Here is a 24138-nt window from a genome sequence, read left to right as displayed (position 1 = left end):
AAATGTTTTAACATTCCTGGATCCACGTGCTTGGCTTGCTTGAAGGAAATCCAAATATTTTGTTATGATGGGACCTGCCATTACTCTGCACCCACCCAAGCTCTGCTGAGGGCTTCGTGGGGGTGATCTAGCATCCTGCAGGCTGAGGTGACACCAGCTTGACACCTAACCCCAGCCTAACTGGGCGGAAGGTGGGGTTATTCGGCGAGGCGGTTAGTTTGCCCCTTGATCCCAGCACTAGGCAGATGTATGAGGATGAAACACACCCTTGTCTTACAAGAAAAGAAAACACACGCCCCAGTCTGACTGGAGGGTGGGCAAGAAGCTGAATGCCATTTTCCAGGTTCTTGTCCGTGGGTCTGTTTCAACAGCAGCAGCCACTACAGTGAGGATCAGCAGAGTGGCTGGTGGGAGTCAACCAAGGGACGGAAGAACTGCAAAGAATATCAGTTGTTTGGGGTTTTTTGGTTAGCCTAAATTAGCAAAACCTGTTAAAAACTAAAGCACTTCTTTCAGTTCTCCTTGCCTGGAAGAAATATTGCTGGTCTGGAGAGCTGGAGACTTGTGAGCTTTATGTGTTTAAAATTAAGTCCGTTTCTATTCTGTGCGTACTGCACAGGTCACAGTCATGTTTTTAATTACCAATTAGACTTCCATTAAGAAAATAAAATGAGTTTTATTTGGTGGCTGTCAAAGGTCCTTATAGCTGCCTCATTTCATGTGCCCTGTCCATTCAAGCAGCAAGCAAACGAATAGAAACTTAGGTGTAGTGTACTAAAACTGAAAACCTTTGCCACGCAAAAGGGAAGACGAAGGCCGAGATGGAGAAGCTGCAAGGACTTTCTATATTTCATTCCCTTCAGTTGTGTTTTTCCTGTCTGCCATGAGCAGTGTGAACAGAATGTTAAATATGCCCTTAAGTTACTCACGGAAAGAAAAGGTCATACACACATACACACTCCATCTCTCTTTCTCTCTTTCTTCTTTCCATGCACGTGTGTATATCGAGTGTTTGTATGAATGTGTATGGAGACACCCCAACCCAAGGACATTGCACTGTGGGACCAATTTATTTGCTTAGAAATTTCAAGAGAGAGAGGTTATAAATAGTCATAAATTAAATTTATTTATAAAGCATTTCCTATCCAGTGTCACTGCACAAACAATTGTAAAAGAATTGTAGATTAAAAACAAAGCAGAGCAGCATAAAATGCACCAGAGTGATGGGGTTAAAATGCATTTGACAGAAATGTTTTAAAAGTGGGATTTGATAAGCTCTTCTGGGTGGTCAGTCAGAGAAAAGTCTGAGCTCAGCAGCCTATTAAACCAAAGATTCAGGGACAGATTTCTGCAGGACGTCTCTTGTGGCACTCTAGTTTTTACCTCAGTAGATGAGAGTCATCCACAGAGGGTCTGAATTGTGCTGGATGTGACTATGGTTGCTTAGGGAGCCCAAGTTTGATGACATCTGATTCCGTGCCCGCTGCCCAAATACTTCTTTCTTTGGCTGTTCTCATCCTTCCCCTGCTCGCCCTGTCCTCTTCTGAAAACATGCCCCATGTTCAGGGAAGGTTGCTAATTCTGTAGTGTTACCTGAGAAGTTAGAAATAGGATTAAGAGAAAAGGGGAATTCAGCCTGTGGACAATTGCTGACTGACCTAGTAAGAGGATAATACTTTCCATCTTAAAATTAGTAGCAAAATTCTCCCTCATTTAGCCTATATTTTAGTCTAACCTGGCATGTACTAGAACTACTTAAAATCTTGTAGGATCAGATCATTTTTAAAAAGGAAAAAAAAATAAAGCTTTCTGAGAGAAAAGGTGCTTCATTAAATTAAGGGTATGGCATGCAACTCCTCCACAGCCCTTCTCCCTGAGGGCACTGTAAAAACCCTTGGCGCACAGGAAGTCCCATTATGGGCGTATTTCCAAAGGAGCACACGATGCACCTGTCAAGCTCCGTTGGAAATTCGGTCCTGTGTGTTGGGGCCAAATTTTTGGTCATCTCTTAGAAAAGAGGACTGAATACAAACATGAATGTTCCTCAGCATGCCTGTCGACATGATGCCAGTCTAAGCTTACAAGGCAGACAAACTACAATTGTGATAATTTTAATTCCAAGCAGTTAAAAAAAAATCATCAGTTCCTGAAATCAGTAGATTGAATTGAAATTAATAAATCCCATGGGGACAGAGTTACTTCTTTTCAGCAGTCAAATGTTTGGGATTCACCTTTGTTAAGCTTTTTTCCTACCACTAAGAAGTTTAAAGACTCGTTGAAAGTTAATGTATTGAAAGCACTGGTTGTGTAATGACAATCCGATTAGAATGTTATAACGAGAAGAGCTCTGGACCTGTGACTTTAGGAACTAGCCCATAGATGGTGCAAAACAATAAAATCGTTCAAACAGTTATTGCTGAGGTCATGTGGCTTGTTTCCAAAAGCAAGCGTGCTCGGGGATCCTGCTTAGATGATGCGCTGTAAAGAAGACCGTTTAGAAGCTGTCCTAAGGAGTCAATATTGAATTAGATAGTTTTTTTAGAATTCCTCCTGAAGTGGGATATATATTTACTGTTCTATCTGGCAACAAAATGCTCTATATTTAACACTAACATGATTTTGAGCACAGAAAGGTTAGGTTATGCTAGAGGGGACTGTTTTTAAATGTTAATAGTAATAAAAAATATTAATAAAATGGAGCACTGAAATGTTCTGTGGCTGATAGACTTGTGTATCTCATTGCATACATGATCAAGTCCAAACACCTGACCATGGTGAGTAGCCAATTTCTAACTTATTTGAGTCATTTTGGGAGCTGGATGAGACACGATATGCGTTACGATGATCTGTTAGATGTAGCTGCTGTACTGGGGCTACTCTGATTTAAATGGATGCTTCTGGTACCCTGTCCTGAATCAGTGGTTGATGGACGGACAGTGGACTGTGCTGTTTCAGATGGCTGTGTCAACCTTGGGAGAAGATACTGGACTGCCTCTGAAACTGCATAAAGGAAACTAGTAAAACCTTTCTACTAGGGGTGAATTTAATTCCTAGGTATGGTAACAACACAACACCTAGCCAGCTTTTAATTGCTGTCCAGAGATCCTAAATGAGTCTTTCACAGTCATAAACCTTATACTGCCTTCCCTAATGTTGCCTTCTCCTAGAAGGATAATCTCTTCTTGGTCTGATCGGAATATAAAGTGACAGTTCATTTCAATTTAATCAGAGTAGTGGACCAAAACAAAGGAAACTAGGATACAATGTTCTTTGCTCTTCAGAGCTGTTCAGGTTGGAATGTTTGTACATGGCCTGTTTGGATGGCTTCACTTCTTGGTAACACCAAAGAAAAACTGAGCCCATAAGGAAGGTATTCTCTGGATATAGTTTGTATTTAGGCAAGATCCTATTCTGTTTCAGTCCAAAGAAGAAGAAATCTTGAGCAACACCACCAAAGAGATTTATGCTACTGGTAGCCAAAGACCATAAAGAAAAATCTTCTGTAGGTTAGACATTATCTAATGGGCATCAGAGTCAAAATTTTAAGTCCAAATGGATGCAGAATCCTGTATATGAATGCATAAAGGCGTATGCTTGACCATCTCTATTGTGGAGAATGAGATATCCCACTGGGAAGTATGGATGTGCAATGGAAAGGAAATAGCAAGTTTGTTATTCTGAGGACCTGAGGTGCAGTTAGAATGATAAAATAGCACATAGAGTCTCAGAAAAAATACAGGTTGAAAGGGACTTCTGTGGGTTGTCTAGTCCAAATTCTAACTCAAAGCAGGACTGTCATCAAAATTAAATCAAGTTCCTCAGAATCTTCTCTAGTATAAAGATTTCAAAATAAAACTCTTATATTGTGGTCCAAATGATATTGTCATGTCAACCGCTTCTGAAACGTAGGATTCCCAATATTTACATTACTCTGTATAGCTGGAGCCTGTTTCTCCACCTAATGTTAGTAAAAAATGTAGGTGAAATGATGGTAAATCAGAACACATTCATCATCTGTATTTTGGTTGCAGTGAATGAGGAACATACGGCTCACTGAAAGGAAAAGTGTGTTTGTACAAGGTGGGTAGCACAGGTGACTGAATCCCTTGTACCTTGGCTTGTATTACTATTGGACTCTGACACAAAATGTAATTCCACAGAACCCATACATAAATTCGACTTGATCCCTGCCAAAGTGCTGTAAGAAAAATAAGGAGCTTAGATTAGATACCATAAAAGAGCTATGCATGAAGTATTCGTTGATTTGCCAAGGATCTCTTGAATACAGGGCATGTGTATCAGGTCTGTAATTATTCAAAACGATTAATTGTCCTCTCTTCTATTCATTTCAGTGGAAATTCTTTAAATGGATCGTGGGCATGTTATGAATTATTATAAAGTACCAAAGGCTAGCTTGCACTATGTTTCTGTTTTATAATTACTCATTTCAGATTAGTGAGACTTCTGGCTTTGTCTGGTTTATTCTTCTAGCATTGAACACCTTTAAAGTAGCTGCAAGTGAGAGTATCTCCCATTTAGAGGTGTTAGATAAAAGGTGGTATTTCTGCAGTGTTTGGCATGAATTTAACTCTGCTTGTTGTAAAACCTGAGGTTATACAGCCATTGCCTTTGGTTGGAGTGGAGAGAAGGCAACGCTGTGATCATGTTTGGAAATCTGACCTTCTAGAAGCTGTTCTCACGTCTGTTATCAACATGGGTTAGGTTTGGTTGAATGCTTAGTCACCCACTTTGTCCTTTGGGCTTATTTTATCCTTGATAGGTAAAATCACTTAGTGTTCTTTTGCTCGATTTTTGGGAATATTCTTTTTGGGCAACAGGTAGAAGAAGGGACACTGTTTTAGGCCCAGCAGTAACAGCAAATGGAATGATGTTCAGCGGTATGTGGTGTTGTCATCCCTTTCTCTTTATCAAATAAATAGATATGGCCACTTGTTTCTGCAATGGCAGTAATTTTAAGGAGAAGGAAAGAAAAAACTATCCAAACATCTTCTGTCCTTTAAGTTTTATTCTGTCGTGTGTTTGCATACGGCTTTCACGCATCCTTAGCTGAAACTGTCTCCTGAGTACGTTTGGAAGTAACTCGGTGTCAACAAACCTGTCTTAACATTTGCTTTGTTAAATTGATCCTTTATGTGGCTGTTCCGTACTGAAGGCCAAGGTAATGCTAACGGTAGCCTTCAGGTCAGCATATTCACACAGTGAGGATATCTGTGTCTCGGATGTGGTGATAATTTGTAATCCAGAAACATGGAACTTTTTTCCATAAAGTCTCTAGGCCATCTTTCCCAGCACTGCAGTTTAGTCTCCTTACTGCCCATCAAATAAGATTGTTTTCCCTACCAGGAAAAAAGTCGGAGTGCTTCCATTCTGACTTGTTTCTTTCATAGCCTGTTTATGCCAAAATATCCTATATGACAAGAGGCCCTTAAAATATTGCTGTTTTCCTTGGACTACTGAGTATTTGCCTTACTGAAGAAATATATTCTCCTATGTTTAAGGAAGCACTAGGGAATAATAATGCAGACACTAACGTAATTTTTCTAAGGTCAAACAGGCAGCTTCATGGTGGTTCTAGCTGTGCAGGCCATGCTGCATATTACTTCAAATGTAGAAGATCCAGTTTTTGAAACATGGTTTGTAACAAGCTGAGCAGAGTGCAAGCAGAGAGAGACAGCAAAGTTTCAGAAAACCTGTAGTGATTGAATTTTAGATTTTAAACTCCTTTGACTGGTTGTATGAGATGTGAGGACCTGATTGTGGTTTAAACCTTGAGTAACTCTTGCAAAGAAAATTTTCTAACCTAGTAGTGCTGCTGTGTGGAGTTTGGAGAGCTAGGATCAAGATACAGTGAATCACTGAGGACTGTTTCTCAGATATAGTACTGGTCTACTCACTGGTCTTCTGACAGGACGAAAGCTCTATGGCACCCTACAGTAATTTGTTTGTATTTGTTTGGCTTTCCTGTTTTCAGACTCCTTTTGTGAATCCAGAATGTCATTAGGCACAGTTTAAAAATTATAAACAAAAACAAATCTGTGACGTCTTCAGAAGGCACATGGGATTAGAGGGGTTTCGTATTGAATACAGTAATCCTCTTCTGCAAGTATATCTTAAAGCCTGAACAGTAAGTCAATGTTTGTTTCTTTGTTAAGAGTAAGATGATGTACAATTTGTTTCTTGGCAGTGTTAGAGCTGGCTAATTGATCAGCTAGGGTAGCTGATGCTGATGTCCTATATCTATAAAAAACAAAACAAACCCGAGAAAACTAGTGGTAGAGCCAGCCCCAAAACATCTGTGTATGGTCCAGAGACTGCCCGGTTTTCTAAAACGTTAGTCCTTCCTCTTGTTCCACTCACATATTGTTGGGTTTTTTTCCTCTGCTTTTCAAAACCTTTTCATCACTATTGCCCAAGGAGGAAGCTCCTGCTTTGTAATTCTGCAACCTGCAATATGCCTCACTTGTCTCAGCCACATCAGCATGGGTTCCATTTCTAAAACACAGATGAAAAAACGTTTTTCCCTCTTTCTTATAGCTCCAAAAGAAGTTCCCTCTCTTTTGATGCTGTGGTTTGGATTTGTTTCAAGGGGCGATGCTGTTGCTATCTCCTTTCCCTCCCACGCAGGCAGTGGGCAGCTCCTTTCCTCCCTTCCTCCCTCCCTGTCAGCAGGGAGCTCTCTCAAAGAGAAATGCCAATATTTGTCTAGCTTGGTTTCTTTTAAAATGACACCAAACAAGCTTCTCGGAGGAACAGGTCTTTGGATGTTTTGCAGTGCAGTGTCACGTGTGAGCTTGAAATGCTGGGGCCCAGTCTGCCTAACCTGTGAGAGCAAAGCTTCAGATGAGCAGCCAGGAGTGAAGCATCACATTTAGCAGAGGCAAATTAATCATTCTGTGGCTGCTGAGGGCAACAGGTCCTCTTCTCATTTCTGATCTGAGGCAGGAGGTGGTTGAGTCATGTCTGTGAAGTCACCAGGCAAGGTGGCATCAGAACTGGGACTGCAACCCAGGTTCTTGGGAGCCCGGTTGCACTGCATCATTACTGAGTTATGCCGTGCTCATAAAGGGTCTGGAGTTTTACAGTGTAAGGGGAAAAGGGAACACAAATTAATCAGAAGGCTTTTCAAATTCTTCTCGAGTCTAAGCAGGAGTAGCTTCCTGAAATGGTCTTGGAGCAGCTGCTCTGTTTATTCTTGGCAGCATTTTTCCTTCAGTTTTAAATCCTGAAATCATTAATTTAAGTGCAGAGGGTCATAAAATCTCTCTCTTCTGCTCAGCATTCTGTATCTTATGTTCATTTCTGAGACTTTTATAGGATTTTATTTCTTATGGATCTTTCCACCTTAAGCAGAGCATTGTAAGGAATTTATTCAAACAGCTTGGAGTTGTGTGTGTATATATATGAGTATATGTATAGGTATATATATGCATGTGTGTAGTATTTTGGTGTATTATTACCTCAATAACATGGTTCAACAAGCAGCATTATTACAATGACAAAACTGGAATCTGTAGTCTCACAGGCTTCTTTAGAGGCAAAAAGGTACGAGGCTGTTAAGCCCAGTGAAATGGAACCTGTTAGTAGCTGAGATACTGGGTGCTCTGTGCAGTATTAAATACTTTAAAAAGATGTTGTTCCTGGATTTTCTGAAGCATTTGCTCGCTTGGACTTTTGATTGCGTTGTAGAGGTGTTTCAACGAAATTCACGGAGTGGAAAGGCTCTTCTGGCCGGGCAGGCCTGCACAGCGCTGTGGCCACGGGAGCCGCTCAAGGCCAGACACAGAGCTGGCAGCAGCCTTTGGTCCAGGGCTCCCGGAGGTCACCAGCATCATTTGCAGTTAAATCACTGGGCATGGGGGCAGCTCTAGGCCTTCCTCTTCAATTGTTCTGCCCGTCTGCTTCAAACTGGACCCGGCGTTATGAAATGAGAAGGCGGACTCCTCAGCATCCCCTTGGTACCAGTCTCGGCTGTGACTGCCAAGAGAAGCTTTTGGGGATGTCTGGTTTTTTTAGGCCCTACAGCATTTCTCCATGAGCCCGTGTCTCCTTTTACAGAGCGGGATGCCTGCCAGGCAGAGCTATCTGGCTGCTGCGCAGGCTGGCGTCTGGCCTCGCACCGTGCTGACAGAGGCATGGGGCTGCACACAGCAGCAGGGCAGTTAGACACTGCGTAAAGCCTTCCCGTCGCACGGTGATTTTGTGGTGGGGGCTTGTTTAAGAAGTTTCATGACAGCTTTACAAGTGTGTGCGTACAGCTTGATCACTTGGGTCTATTTTACTATGATTTGTACATCAATGTAGTACCTGTTCGGTTATCAGTGGCAGTGGAGGGAGGAGGGCTGCCAGGTTAGTCCCTTCTAGAAGTGTGCAAGCCATTATGGAGCTCTTTTCTGTGGTCAAACCCGTGGCTGGACTCTTGATCGTTAGCACTTCTGTGCCAATTCCTGTGCTAAAGAAAATAATACACTTACTGTTTTGTAGAGCTGGGGACGTAGTAGTCACTAATATTGTATGCTGTTGTTTCCTTCTCTGAGTTCAAGGGAAGGGAAATCCCTAGTGTGCGGACCTGTCTCCATCTGGGATAGCGATGGAGAAAGTCTGTGCAGTGGGCACATTCAAAAGCTTTATGATTGGATCAGAGAACTACAGGATGATACTTCTTTTTTAGGTATTCCCTGTGTTACGCACTGGGGAATAATACTGCAGGCATTGTGAAAGTGTTGTCGGAGTTAAAACTGTAGTATTTTAAAGCACAGACACATGCCTGCTACTGTCAGAAGGAATTTGTCAGTTGTGTAAAACAGCATGTTAATGCAAACCTACAGATACACAGGGAATTGCCTTTTTTGATCAACAGGTTGATAGTGGGTTGTTAATTACCTAGAGCTGAATGGAAGAGGTTCAGATGGATATCTGGGTAAAATGATGGAATGATTTTTTGTAATCCTGTGCACTTTGTATCATATGAAAGTGTTATACGTGCATTCGGTTGGACAGAGGAACAAGGCAATTGCAGTTTGGAGCTGAAAAGAAAAATATAGTGACGCATCTGATTGTCTTACTGGGTACCCTATAAGATATGACTAGGATGCCTAAGATGTTTTAATTTGTATTTATCTCAGATTTTTATTTCTTTAACATGAACTTTTAGTAACTTTGTAGCTTAACACTGTAGGGACCTAGTCTCCCTTTGCTGTTGTCTGGTTCTCACGTACGCACGTCCCATTTAGCTTGCCACGCAGCACTTTTGGAGTGATTACCTAATGCTGCAGTCTCCCTCCTACTTAGGTGGAGGTCCCTACCATTTCTGCAACGCTGCTATTCTTATTCCCCACGGGGGCTGAAACCCACCGATGAGAGACAGTGATCCCGTGCACTGACTCCAAAAGCCTGCTTGCTTGTCCTGAATCAGACTGTACTGTCGCTGGAAGTGACTTTGTTTGGATGTGCTTAACTGCAGCCGGCACTTCTCAGGGACATGTACGTTTCTGATGGAATGACTAAAAGCCTCTAGCATTAGTCAGCCTGATTTGTAAATCATTTTTCACCAATATTCAGCCTACCTTCTCCCCAGCAACAGAAAAGGGAATCCCAAAGAAGGCACAGCTTGACATGTACCAGTCTCAGATGGGCCTCACTGTTTCTCCCCATCTCTCTCCAAAGCATTGCAGCCAGCAATCTTTCCTCTCCAGAGGTAGAAAAGGGCTGGATGCAGTTCATTCTGGTGGCTGACAATATTTGGCAATGTACTTTGAAGAGAACTGAGGGCTAGAAGGTGCACGTTGACCCTCTCCCCACCTCCTTTGCATGGGCCTGTGCAGTGGTCAGTCCCTGCCAAGGCAAAGTCAGCACATTTCAGAGCCTAATCAAGATTTCCTGCCACTGTTGTGTCAGAGGGGCTGCAGACGATGCAAGCATGAGGAGAAAAGCCCTCTGGCAAGCCATGCACGTTAGGTGTACCCAAGTGGTGAGTCAGTGAGCTGTAGGCTGCACGGGTGGACCATGGCAGGAGAAAACATCCTTCTCTGTGGTTTGTAACTCGCACTAACTGTTGTCTCTCTTGTTCTCTTACCTTCCCCAGGAACGAGTGGAATATCTCTTTCTCATAATTTTTACAGTGGAAGCATTTTTAAAAGTAATAGCATATGGACTTCTCTTTCACCCCAACGCTTACCTCCGCAATGGCTGGAATTTACTAGATTTTATAATTGTGGTAGTAGGGTGAGTACCGACATTTTGTCTTTGAATGCACTGCACACATGTGGACGTAGGCAACCTTTGGGAGCAGGAGGGTGGGTGAATGCTTGGTACGTTACATATGGATGATGTTAGAGGTTGCTGTCCATCACGTTCCTCCTACAACGGCCATTGGTCCCTGCTGTGTTAGCCCCCCTACAGACTCCACTTTGTTTTAGGAAGTTTTACTGTGTAACCTAAAAATACAGTTGACTTGTTGGTCTTCTGCCGGTATCTACTTGATTCATGCCGATTTCAGTCTGTAGCAATGATTTACCTTGAGGTAAATATTAAGGGTTGACAATCATTGATACACATTTTCTGCCCAATAGTCCTTGCTGCTTAGCCTTTTCCGAGGCTTTTTATGGTTTGCAAGACATGGAAATGACACTGCTCTTTGGGAACAGGGATAAAAAGTGGAGGCAGTGCAAGGCTGTGGGACAAAGTCAAGTGCCTGAATATGCTTAACTGGAAGAAAATCGCTTTGTAAATCTGTATGAATATTAAAAAAGAATATCAAGGTGGGATCCTTTAATTGAGATTAGAGTTGGATGACGAATAAATTCTGCCATCTTGTGAACTTTTACTGATTCTCATTCTCAAAGATGGATGAAAAATTTAAATCCCAGGTTTTCATACTTCACAAACAAAAATAAGTTCTTCAGTTCAATTGCACTGTTCTTCTGGTGATTTCAAGAGTTTTGATTTTGACCCTTTTAGTGTTTTAACCTTTTTAAAGACTGATTTTACTATCGTAGATCAAATTGCCACTTTGAGCTGCAATCTTTGTAGTCCCCATATTCCTTTCTGTGATTTTCAAACTTGGCATTTAATTTATTGAAATAAAAGCAAAATAAAACACCTTCTGCTTTTTCTACCTAAGGATAAGAGATAAGTGAGGGGTTTGCATTGTGATTGTTGAAGGGAAGAGGTGAAGGATAATCTGCCCCTGAAGACAAAGAGAACAAGTATTTCTTCGCCTGAGTAATTTGTCCCATCCTCCCACCACTCCATTGTTAAAGAGTTTCATCGCCCACAAAAACTTTCAGTCTTTTCACCTCTTTACCAAGGAAACCATGCATCAGCTCCTAGGAAAAGCATCAAAAGGGACACTCTCAGTCATCAAAACCCCCTCATAATTTCTGCTCAATACCAAAGTCCATCTAGCTTATTGACCATTTTTATGGTGGCCTCAAAAAATTGTATCAGCAAACTGCTGTGTGCTATCCAGTCCCTCCAACTTTCCATCATCATGGGGAAAAGTGGGTGGAAGGAGAATTCCTAGTGAAGGGGAGGGAGGACAAGCTGGAACCTATTCTTAGTCCCAAGACCTCTGTGTCTCCATGTGGGCGTAATGCTTCTCCTTATGGCAGTGCCCAGTTGTCTTTCTCCTTCGTTCTTACCCGCAGCCAGAGGACCCCACAGCAAATTAGTAATTGGAAATTGGAAAATCCCCAACTATTTCTCTGGCATTGATGTCCAATTCCATAGCTGGTTCTGCCTTTGAATGCCCGCAGGTATCTCATATGCTTTGGAATTGCTGCTTAAGTTGAAGCAAGACTGGAGAAGAGAATCCTGTGAATGTGTTTATTATTCCCTTTTCATTTTTATGGGAAAAAGACTTTTTGAAGAGAGGACACGTTACCTCCGCTTCTGCAATTGGAATGTGAAAGAGCAGGGCTCCAGAAATTACAGGGAAGCATTATATCTAGTTTAAGTACAGTCCTTTTCAAATTTCCTACTAGGGTAGTTAATCAGCAAGATAATATTCAAACTGAAATTAATTCCCTTGCCCATGATAGAAGCTGCAGCTCTCAGTTCTTCTGTCTGCTCTTGCCTCCAGCAGCTCTCCGTCACTAGATGGTGAACAAAAAATGTAACTGGGGTGGGATTGCATAATAAACATGGCCAAGACCCCAAGGTCTCTGTTAAATAGTAACAGTCTCAAGCCAGAGATTCCACTTCAAGGCCAGATGGGTTCCTTTGATGTTTATCTGTTTAAACTCACTCGCACAGTACCACAGCCTAGGCTGGTTGCACCGCTTTTTCTCTTCACAACCCCTTTGCAAAATCAATGTGGTGATACCATCTGTTCCTGTTCTGCCCTGTCTTCCTTTCTTAGGGGCTGTCTGAAACCCGTCAATGGCGTTATGTTTAAGTTTCAGTGTATTTGAATATGTTGTTAGGGAGGAAGTCGCGTGGAAAAGGTTTAAAATAAGTTTTAAAGAGAGAGGATGAAGAAAGCAAGTGCTGGTAACAACATTTCCTTGTGGTACCTTCTTTTGCCCATTGATGGAGCTATTGGAGAAAGCTGAGTGGTTTGGACAAGCACTGGGAAGAGGGACTTTTTTGGTATGTGGGACTCAAACTGGAAACATCAAGTCCCAAAATGACTGTTGTAATTGCCAGTCGTGCTTGTTCTGCCTTAGGAATCATCTTCATTTCTGATAATGATTGTCCTTGCTACAAAAAATAGAAAGGGTAGGTGGGAAGTGTTTCTTCGAGTACTGTTGGAAGTTAAAGGAGCAGATAAAAGTCAGGTTTTAGATCCTTTATTTGTCTCTAAATCCACCTAGTGTACACTGCTTACCACGTATATCTTGAAGAGATGATACAGCACAACTGGCTTTATGTTAAAACATACAAGTCAATAGAGAAAGAGGAAAATTAATGTATGTAGGAGCAAGCATACATTCTAGAAGAAAGTATGAGTTTTTATAAAATTTTTTAATAAAAATGTGCCTGCATGCTTTCCCCTGCCTTATGAAGACATGTCCCATGGTATCAAAAAGGATCTAAGAGTCAGTGGTTCTACCAAGGCCATGGGAATATGCAGCAGCAGCAGAGGGAAGCGCTGGACACAACTGCTACGTTTTCTGGAGAAAGCTTGTAAGAGCTTATCATTCTTGCATTGTGGCAGATCTGCTCATTCATCAGCTAAGACTTTTAAAGCTTGATTCTAGCTTATCTTTAAAGAGCCGATGACCCTGCTATAGCAGCCACCATTAAACGCGGCTTTGAAGAAAAATGTCTGTGTGTGGGTATCAGTCAGAAGCTCTGTGGATATTATTAGTTAAGAGTAGAGATCACACCCCTAAGCTGCCTAATGAGGCACAACCCGCAAACACTAACGATCAGCCAAATTGTTTCCTGCTTCCTTCAGTTTTACTGTTCCTCTTTTGGAAAACATTGAAACTTTCAGATGGAACAGTGACGTCGTTTAACATTAGGCTGTTGGAGGAAACTTCTCTTGAGAGAAGACTAACTTGACAGTCTTGTGCCAGAATAATATCTGTCTTTCCTTACAGTGCTGTGGTTTGTCTGCCAAACACAGTCACTCTCCAAGGACCCTTAGCTTCTGCCACAAAAAAAGGTGTCATAATTTGAAAGGCAGTCCTCCCTGGGAAGGTAAGCAGTGAAGGTATTTGGCAAGGGTCTGAAATTCAGAGCAGACTAGAAAATTTAGTCATGGTATTATGTCTTTCTGAAGACCTGTGGGGAGTTTCTGAAGGACAGACCCAAATACTTTCACACTCACGAATCACAGGTGAACTGTAAAGCATTGTGAAAAAAATAATTTTACTTTACTATTTCTTTATATCTATGAGGATACTTTCAGCTGTGTTTTTCTGCTGTTTTTTGGCCTTAGAAATACTAAGCCCTCTGTTTTCTCTTTATATTCTGGAGGCCCTTGACAAGTTTTCTTTTTATGCTGTAAAAATCAGTGTGCCCTCCCCACAGCAGAAGAGATGAAGAGCTGTAAAGCAGGTTACAGTCTTATCATGCTGCTGTTGGGGTGACCTAGCAAAACGAAAACCCTTGTGATATTTCAGATGTCAAAAGGGAAACAGAAAAATATAAGAAAGAAAAACAGTAAGGCTAGCTTCATACCTCAGAAGTAAATGTAAGAAAGAAAAAAGTGGAGTGTGTCCATACGCGTAGGTGTATGATAGAAATTTGTTTTCTGCTTTAGAGTTCATGAGTGTCAAATGAATTCAGTTTAGGTGTAGTCATGTCACAAGTGAAATTCAGAAATCAAGATGCTGTTAAATATTCTTCATTAGTGGAAAGCACTATATCCAAATGAATATGGGGCATGAATTTAGGCTCGTGGAAAGTAGTTAGCGGGAAGGAAATAGATTGATTTATGTATTTAAAAAAAATTAAAAAACAGTGAGATATTCAGTAGCCACAAGAGATGAGCCCTCTTGCATTTTTAGACCATCCAGACTTTGGGTTCTCTGTCAGCACAGTGTTCTCACGCCATGCTTGAAGTGTGCATTTCAGCTAACTCACCGACTGAGAACAGAAGGAGAGAACCACCCTGCACTCCACCATGCCTACTGTAAGCTTTTCCCAGAGGTTTTCATCAAAGAGCAAATTTTCCCATGTAAATATAGGGTAGAAGAACTCTGGCCTTCTGTTTCATATCAGTAGCTTAGCTCCATCTCTTTTAGGATTAAAAAACATTTAGCTGAAAAACTAGAAGTCTATAGAGCTTATAGAAACTACAAACTGTATATAGGTTGTGGATTTTTTTCTTAACAGAGGATAATGGAAGGGGCTGTCAGAAGCCTTACCTTTCTTCTACGTCTTACCATTGGCGCTATTTCTGAACAGGATGTTTTATTCTTTTTTTTTTTTTCTCCTCCCTTCTGGGTCGTAATGAGTTACAGCCAAAAAGGTGTGTAGTAGTTGTAGCCTCTGAGTCATAGATACCTGTCCATGCACTAACTCAGGAGGCGATAGGGACAATGAAGCAGGATTGGCAAGATACACTAGAGATTTAAAAAGTGGAATAGAGATTCGGTAGGCCAGATTGGGCACAGTCTAGACCCCAATACAAAAGGGAAAGAGAGTGAAATAAATGAAAGAAAAAGTTGTATCGCATTAGTAAAAAACAGGATTAGTATGGGGGGAGATATTAAGCATGGCATAAATGCATTAAAGCAGGATTAGCGGGAGTAATGCAATTCAAGCTTAAATGTAGGTTTTTAAATGAGGAGCAGCAGGAATTGCTGCACATTATTCCTGAAGTACAGTAGGCAGGTGACTGTGGGTACCTCAAGACCGCACGATCAGCACATCAACACTGGAGCACACAAACAGGGCCAACTGACCCGCTGTGGAGATGCATTAGTCTGGGAAGGCAGGTTCTAGCCCCAGTGGAGTGAGCTGTCCTACTGGATGTGTTTCTGGTCTTTCTAAATTAATTTAGGATCTGTATATATAGCTTTTCTTAGGATGCAGATTTCTAGATCAACCCACGGTTTGCTCATTGCGTGAGTAGCAAGAGAAATGCCCTTGGTGCTAGATGCCAAGAGCTGTTGTTTGGTAAAACATGAGGCCAGTGATGGGGACCGGGAGAACGGACCCTCAGTTTTGCACAATTTATGACTCAGACTTCCTTGAGATTTTTTTGTCTTCAGTGTTGCAAGAGAGATGAAAAACAGCATGAGAAACCTTTTGTAGTGAATTCTTTTTCCTCCAGAGGATCCCAAGAGACTGGGACTGTTGTATAGGTATGTCACTCATCGTCTAGTATGGGAATTCTGTTGACTAGGAAGATAGAAACATTAGAATAAGAAAAAGAGCACGTTTCCAGAGCTTAATCACTAGCTTACTGGAAATATATTAGGCCAAATTTGACCTACAGTGTTCCTATTATGAAGACCAGCAGAAAATTGCAACTGTATAATTTGTGTACACAGCTGAAGAAATACATACATTCCAAGAATTCATATTATTTGCATCGAGCCCTTGTTTATCTCTCTCTGTGGTATCTGTAGTCAATGCAGTATTTCTTATAGGCTCTGATTTTGTCTTTTCTGCATCCTGCTTCTCAGTCTGCAACACCTACAAACTCAGCATCCAACCTTCCCACACACAGTTTTTTCCACGCTTGTTACCTAGTTGTTAAATCTTTCTGCAGTGCTTGAAGCTGAGGCTTTGAATAGATCCTGTTAGGAGTTCCTCAGTCATAGCTGACAAGTTTTATAAGACTCTTTATATGATTTAAAACAAAACAAAACTGCTTAAGAAACTAATTTTGCATTTGCGCTCCCCTAATCCACATTTTTGTGTGGCTTTAGTGCTGAGGAAATGTGTTGGCTTAGATGCTTCAGTAAATGAATCCTCCTTTTTCTATCCAGGGCAGGCCCCCTGTGTCTGTGAACCTGTCGGGGAGTTTTAACTGCGGACTGCAGGGATCGGAGCTCCTCGTGAAGCAGTCGGGCAGCTCAGTCTCCGCTTGATCTGCAGTCTGGGGGCTCTGTGGAATGTGCCAGTCAGGGTGTATCGATGAGATCCTGACAGATGCGCTGCACGCTACAGATTCTGAGGGAGAGATCAGTCAGCGCTGAGTCCAGGCCACTCCAATTAGCCTGTTTCTGGCATCCCAGGCAGCTTCTGGTACCACCGTGGCATGCTATGGGCCGTGGGGTCTCGGCCACTCACAGACAAGCTTTTTCTACAGAGAGCCAAACATCCCTTTAGACTGGAACAGCTTTTAACTGCTCCTGAATTTGGCTGCGTTCAGGCTGATGACTTTAAGGCTGAAAGCAATGCCATTAGCAAATTCATGAGGAATCCACCCTCCCCCAAAGGTACCAATGTTTTACCACAAAAATGGAAGCTGCTTCCTGAAAGCTAATTTATTAAATCAAGTTCATATGAACATGTAGGGTGAGCCTTCAGCTCTTTTACAGAACATTGTCTTTTTTGCCTTGCTCTCCCTTTTCAAATGTGTTCCGAGTGAGACATTTTCTCCTTAAGGTAGCTACTCCTACTAGCCAAGATAAAGCATTAAGATGGGTATAATAAAACATTCTAATAATAAGACTCCTACAGTTTTGCGCTTTCCCTAGCCAATGCATTAGGGGATTTACAGATGAATACGCAAGCACATAATCTGATCGTACTCCCTTATCTAAAAATTTGCACCTTGAAGGGTCTCTGTGTTTTACACCAAGTTCTACCTGCAGTGACCCTGGTGAATCTGAATTCCTTGTAAAATGGGTGACAGATAATTAAGGATTGGATTCATTGTGGATGGTGATATTTTCCCCCCCCCAAGGTGGATTTTTGGTTAATAAAGATAGCAAAGTATTGACAGCAGGAATGGGAAAACCTAAAATTTGTGCTTTCTTGCTGTTTCGCTCAACTCCCGCTGAGTATGTCCAGACAGCGTGGTAAGGAAGGCCTGGGTACTGCCTTCAAAATCCGACCCATGTGCTCTGCCGTTGGTGACCCTTTAAATTTGGCACAAGGCATTGCCGGAACGGCCGTTTTGAAGCAGCCGGCGTGCCCCAGCGCGTGGAGCGGGGAGCACAGCTCCACGTGCCACCAGGTAGGCTGGTCGCTGCGGGAGCGCAGAGCTGGCTGCGAGGAGCCACGAGGCCGAAGGTGGAGTATGTCATATTTATGTATGCTCCAGAAAGAAGCGTTTTGCAAGTGGCATAGACATCACCATTAGGCTGTTGCCTACGGGAAGAGCCTGTTTCTCCTCCACCATATGTGAGTGTCGGCTGATACGCGTGACACTCTTCACAGGGCTGTGAGATAGTTTGGGTGATGTGATGATGATGATCTCTGTTCCTGTTTTGCCCAAGCCTTGCTGTCTGCCCACAGATTGTTTCCTCTTTCTTTTTGCAGGCTTTTTAGTGCAATTTTAGAACAAGCAACCAAAGCAGATGGGGGGAATTCAATAGGAGGAAAAGGTGCCGGATTTGATGTTAAAGCGCTGCGGGCTTTCCGAGTATTACGTCCGTTACGGCTGGTGTCTGGAGTTCCTAGTAAGTAATGCCATTGTTTTCCTTTTATCTACGTCTGTGATGTGACGTGGGGCAGGAGTAATTTGTGTAACAATTGTGAAGATGGAACGTGCTGCAGATTATTTTTGGTGTCTGTGGGAGCCCTTTTTTCAAATTAATGTAGGTTCATGATAAGCGTGATATTAATTGAAGGATGACCAAACCAGAGCTGAAGGGGAGTGAAAGTTCCACGGTGTGTCAATCTGATTGTGCAACATTTGTAGACGGTGAAAGTGGGAGATCCAAGATTTGCATTATTTCAAGCAAAAGATCCTTTAAATAATTGTAAAGTCACAGTGCATAGATGCTATTATAAGTACTTGACCTTGATGGAAATGCTGTATGGTCATTTGTGTTGATTTTGGAGGGAGAGGATTTTTTTCATTAAAATTGCATTTTCCTCTTTGCATGTTATGTTCTGATCAAGAGCGCTGGGGATAATTTAGAACTAAGAGGACATAGGGCAATGACACAGTCACGTTCTGTGTTAGTCTTATTTGTTTAGATTATTTGTAATGCCTCCGAGAAAGTCCATAAGCAGCTTTTGATAGTCCAACGTCCATTTCCTTATTTACAGTGAAGGTAAGAGTAACTGGAAGTCTGGTAAATCTACTGTGGAGGCAGAATACGGACATCACAGTGTGGGAGGATTATATCTCTTGGCTTGAGAGTTTGTTCTAGCTGGGACCTCTTGGCCTTTTGGAGAGAGGGTCATTTGAAAGCTTTCATTGCTTTCCATTTTTATAGCAATGAGAGATGTAGTTAGCGTGAGAGGAGTTAATCTTCTCCAGAATAGCTGTGGAGACAGCTTTGCTTATTTTTATTTGGGGAGCTTGCTAGTTGGATACCTTAAAGTACTTCTAACCTTAGACATTCAAAAACCTTGCATCAAGTTACCATAAACTCTGTCAGATCAGCTTAAAAATAATGATTTGTTAATTAGGAAAAAAAGAAGTGTGAGGTTCTTTTTCTTTGGCTTGTTTTCTGACCCACTAGGTTATATTAGAGCCGTGTTTGTAGATGTTTCTTCACAACTATAAAGCATAGAAAATTTTTAAATGGAAGGTGAGAGTGTTTGTGGGAGGAGCTTAAGCACTGATAAAAGCAAAAAATAGAGACAATTGACAGCACTACTTTTTGGTCTCACAAAAAGCCATGGTTGCTAACCAGCTGTCGTAGTTTAACCCAGCCTCAGCTTGTGCCAACTCTGAGCATCAGTGGGTGAGTAGAAAATATTGAAAAGTAAATACTGTCTCTTAGGCAACTCAGGACCTTCCGCTCTGACAGAGAGCTAACATCCACTACTCATGTCACCTCTGTTAGGGATTGCTGCAGCAGGTTGACTCACGCAGACAGTCACGTACCATATAACGCCTTCAGTCCATGCAGAACACAGCTCTGCTTTCAGCCAGATTTGTCTCATGAAGCGTATTCTGTCTGTGGTCTTCAGCCTGCACTGGCACCCACGTAATTCCTGGCTGTAAATTACAGTTTTTTTGTTGGCTTGTGTTTTGTTTTTGTTCTTCCTCTGATCTGAGTCTTTTGGCGCTTTCTAGTTGCGTGCCCACTTAATGGTAAGGGGAAGGTACTTGAATATAAACACCTATGAACTGGAGCGTTCCTGGTGAGATGCTGCTTATGCTGGGACGTGTGCTGAGAGTTGTTATGACATCGGCTGAGCTTAACTGTGCTTGTAGTTCTTGCTGTTTTGGAGAACAGCATGTGTTCGCCAAGACAAAGGGGATTTGTTACTCCGGTTCAAGTCTCTTGACTAGTGCTCTTGGAGGACTAGAGAAAGCTGAGGGAGCCAAACCTGGCACGGTTCATACCCATGTGCGTATATGATCTTGATTGCAGTGTAGGCTATCTGATAGTATTTGTAGGTTTTCTCATCAAGAGAAGTGTTTAATTTACACCAGAAGAGAGCAAGGGAGCCTGGTGCATGCTAACAAATATTTGGTCTAGACAATGAAATGCCAGTCCAATGTGAAGGAGGCAAACCATCAACTTCACCTGACAGACATCCTCTTTATGGTTCTGACTAGGGACAAATTTATTGAACCAGGCTTCTCTGGGGCTGGGGTGGCCTTTAGAGAGCCTGCTGAGGTCTGTAGCTAACACAGCCTCAGTCTTCACTGTGCACTTTTGAATGGTACAAATGCCTGTTGAATAGCCTACATAGGTGTTATCACATCCATATGCATTACAGCGTAACTTTTCTCATGAGGCCTTTTAGATAAGATTGCCTAAGCCAACCATAAATAGTGTGTTACAGGATTACATTATTACATAAGAAGTTAGTGCAGAGGTTTAGAAGTCAAATCTCTGGATCTCATTCGAGTTCTGTCCCTGAGACATTATAAACACCAATGGGTGAGTTACCAATATTGCACTTGCTGTGTTTTGCCATCCACAAAAAAATGTCTTTTGCTTCCTTCCACTTCCAAAATGCAGTAGACTTTTCCACCGTGAGGAGTCAACCCACACAGATTTATCCCAAAATTACATGAATCTAACATCCACTGCAGTTTCATCTCACTTAACAGACTCTGTAAGTGTATGGAAGCAGCATCTCAATAGTAAGAGGGGATCCTCGGGGTCTCCGGCAGCGGCCTTCTGCACGAAAAGCCCAACATCTGCTGCTTGGCTTGAGGTCCAGATCTAACTACCGCTATCTGGAAAAAAAAAAAAAGTATAAAGCAAAATGATTCTTGTAAACCAAATTTATGAAGCACGTGGTGAATTTTTGCATGCAAATCCTAAACTCCTCAGGGTTTAGGTTGGGAAATAGGTTGTCTGAGGTGGAGAGATTGACTTGCAGCAATGGAATAGTTTTTTCTGAGTCAAAAGGAGTTTGCGAGGATTTTTTTTCCTCTCTGTCTCAATCCATAGGAAATTATCCAATTTAAGAGGGACATCTTTTGTATCAGGTCCGAGCATTTAAAGACCTGTTTCAGAGTATAGAGAGTTTCCACATAAGCATGATTGGAAGTAGGGGAAAAACATATGATTTGCCCTTTGAAGTGAATTACTAGTGTCTGCATTTTGCAGACAGAGAGACTGAAGCAAAACTTGAAGGTTTAACACTTTTAGAAGTAGCTTCTGATTCTATATGTCTCATATTGGCTACCAGTGCTAGACACCTGGGTCAACACTGGTATCTGAAAGCTGCAGGTAGATGGCTAGACAACATTGGCCTCAGAGCTGAGAATCCCTTTCCTGTAGGACCCATCCATGCTTAGTTCCTGGGACTTCACTGTCTCTTGCCAGGAAACATCTCAGCTGTGTAGCTGAAGAATTCAGAGGCTGTTCAGCATGGGAAGTGATTCATCTGCAAGAAGAGTTGGTTCACCCACAGGGAGACAGGCAAAGGTATCTTTGGCAATCTTTGTAAGCATTGAACTGTCTCAGCCCCCAAATTACTTTTGTGCATCCAAAAACCAAAAGAGTTTGAGGTCGTGAATTCATCACAGCCTGAAGACTGTGTCTGGATGACTGTCATGGGCACATAATTATTTAATAATCTTTAAGAAGACAGATGATACTTCTATTCTTTGTGGTTATATGGACATTCACAAGACCACTTGTCATAAGGAAGGTGATAGAAATTTTGTTTAGAGGAGGAGAGACATTTTTTACCCATGTCACTAAAACAATTGTGGCGTCATGAGAGAAGCCTTCAAAGGCACTGAATTTAATGTCTTTGGGTTCTTATTCCACCTTCAAAAATTGGTGTTAAATATTTACACATTTCCAAGGAATGCAATAGGGATTCATTGGGGCTTTTGGGTGGGGGGGGGGGAAGTAGTTTGAGTTCCTTTCTTGTAACCGTTTTTTGGAGTGAGAAGTACAGTTTTTGTGACTGTGTGAGGTGCATGACAGAGCAGCAGGTCAGATAGATTAGATATTTCCCACAGCTCTCATGCCAGTGCTGGCAGTTGCTTTGTGAACAAAATAAAATTCAAAAGGGATAATGAAGCAAACTTTATTATTATTATTTCTCTTTTTGAAGTCATACTGCTTCTGCAAATATGATCCACTCCCAGTCTGTTTAGCGTGACATTAACTTGTAAATTAATGGTGAATATTTTCAAAAGCACGTAGGTGGTTTAGGTTTCACAGTGGTAAGTCACTTTCGAAAATTAGATGTAAGCACTTCATGTCATTGATACGCAGGCCAGGCTTCACTGTCCAACTATTCTGGTACTGTCATACTAACACAATTCCTTCATGGACATAAGTAGACAGGTGCAAAATCAGCATGTATACCAAAACTTGATCACTTTAATGTCTTGGAAACTGTTGGCCAGTATCTCCTTTGGCAGGAGTCAATCATTGCAAAGCTTTCTAGGAACAAAATCAAGTCAGTCCTTTTGTGTCAGAAGTTTTCTGTTGATTACTCTGCTATCTCCATTTTACATTATTAAATATTTTAAAACTTGTTTTAAACATTTTATGGTTGAGGAGGGCAAAAAGATGCATCCAATTCAGCAATGAAGCTGCAATTAAAAAAGAACATCATTCCTGACTGTTGGAAAGGGTAATGGGTTACTCCTATGCATGCTAACTCATGCCCATTTAACTTATTAAATTCCATTTCTGTCACCTTTATTCATGCTGCTCAATTGTACCACCTCATACATTCTGTTCGTCCTCTTTATGTTGTACTTCATCTTCATGTACCTGCATTGTTGCCAGTAGTTATTGCCTATCTGATATTTGCCAAACTTAATTTATAAGCTCTTCTAGATAACTTGAAAGCCATATAATTTGAGTAGATTATGTGCTTCATACTTGTATTTTCAGTGAGATCCTCTGCTGACCACCCAGATTTATGTGGGCAGAAGACCATGATCTCCTTACCAAAGCTAGAGAGGAAACTTCACTCTTCCACTAGAACAAAAGCTTGCCATATTTTTTCTTTTCTTTTTTTTTTTAAAAGGAACCACAAAAAGATAAGCCTGTGATGTGTTCAGGCTTCGCTGTAGTCTCGTAGCAGGACAGAGTTACTCAAAGGCAGTGTAGGTAGGTCTCTAGCATCAGCGTTTACATGGCTTGCTGGAGAGGCAACAATTGCATAACTGGGAAACAGAGGACAGGAGCAAAAGAACCAAAGCCAGACCCTCCTCATGACTGTGCACCGTCTTTCTGTCAGTGAAACAAGTGTGTGACTAGCTAAGTATGGTTTTTCTGGTTGAAAAGAAGGAAGACCAGAATTTTCATGCAAAAGTGCCTAGAGATGACTACCTTTACGTGTATTTAAATAACTAACTAGAGCAACTAATTTTTCGGAATGAAGCTGCTGTTGAGGTCCATGACTGCTCTGAGTTCATGTGAAAATTGAGCACCTTCAGACAAGGTGAATGAAAAATTTAGATGTTTTTAGATTTGCTCTGTCTCATTAGAGTTAGTCCTCGTTTGCCCTGAAATTCTCTTCTCTTAAAATTTACAATGCTTTCTCAGTCCCAGCAACGTTCTCTACCCCCTATTCATTGCAGTGTTTTTTAATTACCACAGTCATCTTCCATCTTTATCGCAAACTCTCTGGCATTAATCAGATTGTTTCTCTGAACTTTGCAGTATGTAGGAAACCATCCTGTCTTTACTTGCAATGTTCTGACAGATCTGAGTCATTTAGGTGTGTATACCGATGCCACATTCACCACATAGAGCAATGAAGATGAGCAGTAAAAAAGCCCTTGAGGGCTCTGTGAGACGAGTAATGCAGGAGAAATGTTTTGCCCGTTTGAGAGGTGCTGGATTGGCAAAGTCCTCCAGCTGGGTTTGTGGTTAAATTACCGTATTGTTGCAGAAAGCCCAGGGGTGATAGGACTTGGATTTTTTTTCTGTCTCGGTTTTGTCTGTGGCACATTGCCTAAGTGCATGGTGCATACTAAATTGCAGTCAGGTTTTTGGGAGAAGTAAGAGAAAAAAAGCTTTCAAATGCTTACAAGGTAGCTATAGTCTACATTTTCCAATGAAGATTGTTCATAACTGGCACTATTTTGTTTTTTCCTCCCCTTTTTTAAGGAATATGATCTAACCTAATAATTTCAAATCATAGGAGAAT

General features: G+C 41.7%; 1 protein-coding gene across 27 annotated transcripts in view; it reads left to right on the top strand.

The window, feature by feature from the left end:
• Positions 1 to 24138, top strand: part of CACNA1C (calcium voltage-gated channel subunit alpha1 C) — a 434777-nt gene that overhangs the window by 229465 nt on the left and 181174 nt on the right. For all 27 annotated transcript variants that reach the window (XM_075427817.1, XM_075427815.1, XM_075427811.1 and 24 more), the window contains exons 4-5: positions 10103 to 10242; positions 17911 to 18050. In XM_075427817.1, the coding sequence (XP_075283932.1) occupies positions 10103 to 10242; positions 17911 to 18050 (280 nt within the window). The remainder of the gene's footprint in view (positions 1 to 10102; positions 10243 to 17910; positions 18051 to 24138) is intronic.

This window comes from Opisthocomus hoazin, chromosome 8 (assembly GCF_030867145.1).
Source record: "Opisthocomus hoazin isolate bOpiHoa1 chromosome 8, bOpiHoa1.hap1, whole genome shotgun sequence".
NCBI lineage: Eukaryota > Metazoa > Chordata > Aves > Opisthocomiformes > Opisthocomidae > Opisthocomus > Opisthocomus hoazin.
The sequence above is the reverse complement of the archived record's forward strand: the minus strand, read 5'-3'. Positions and strand labels throughout refer to the sequence as shown.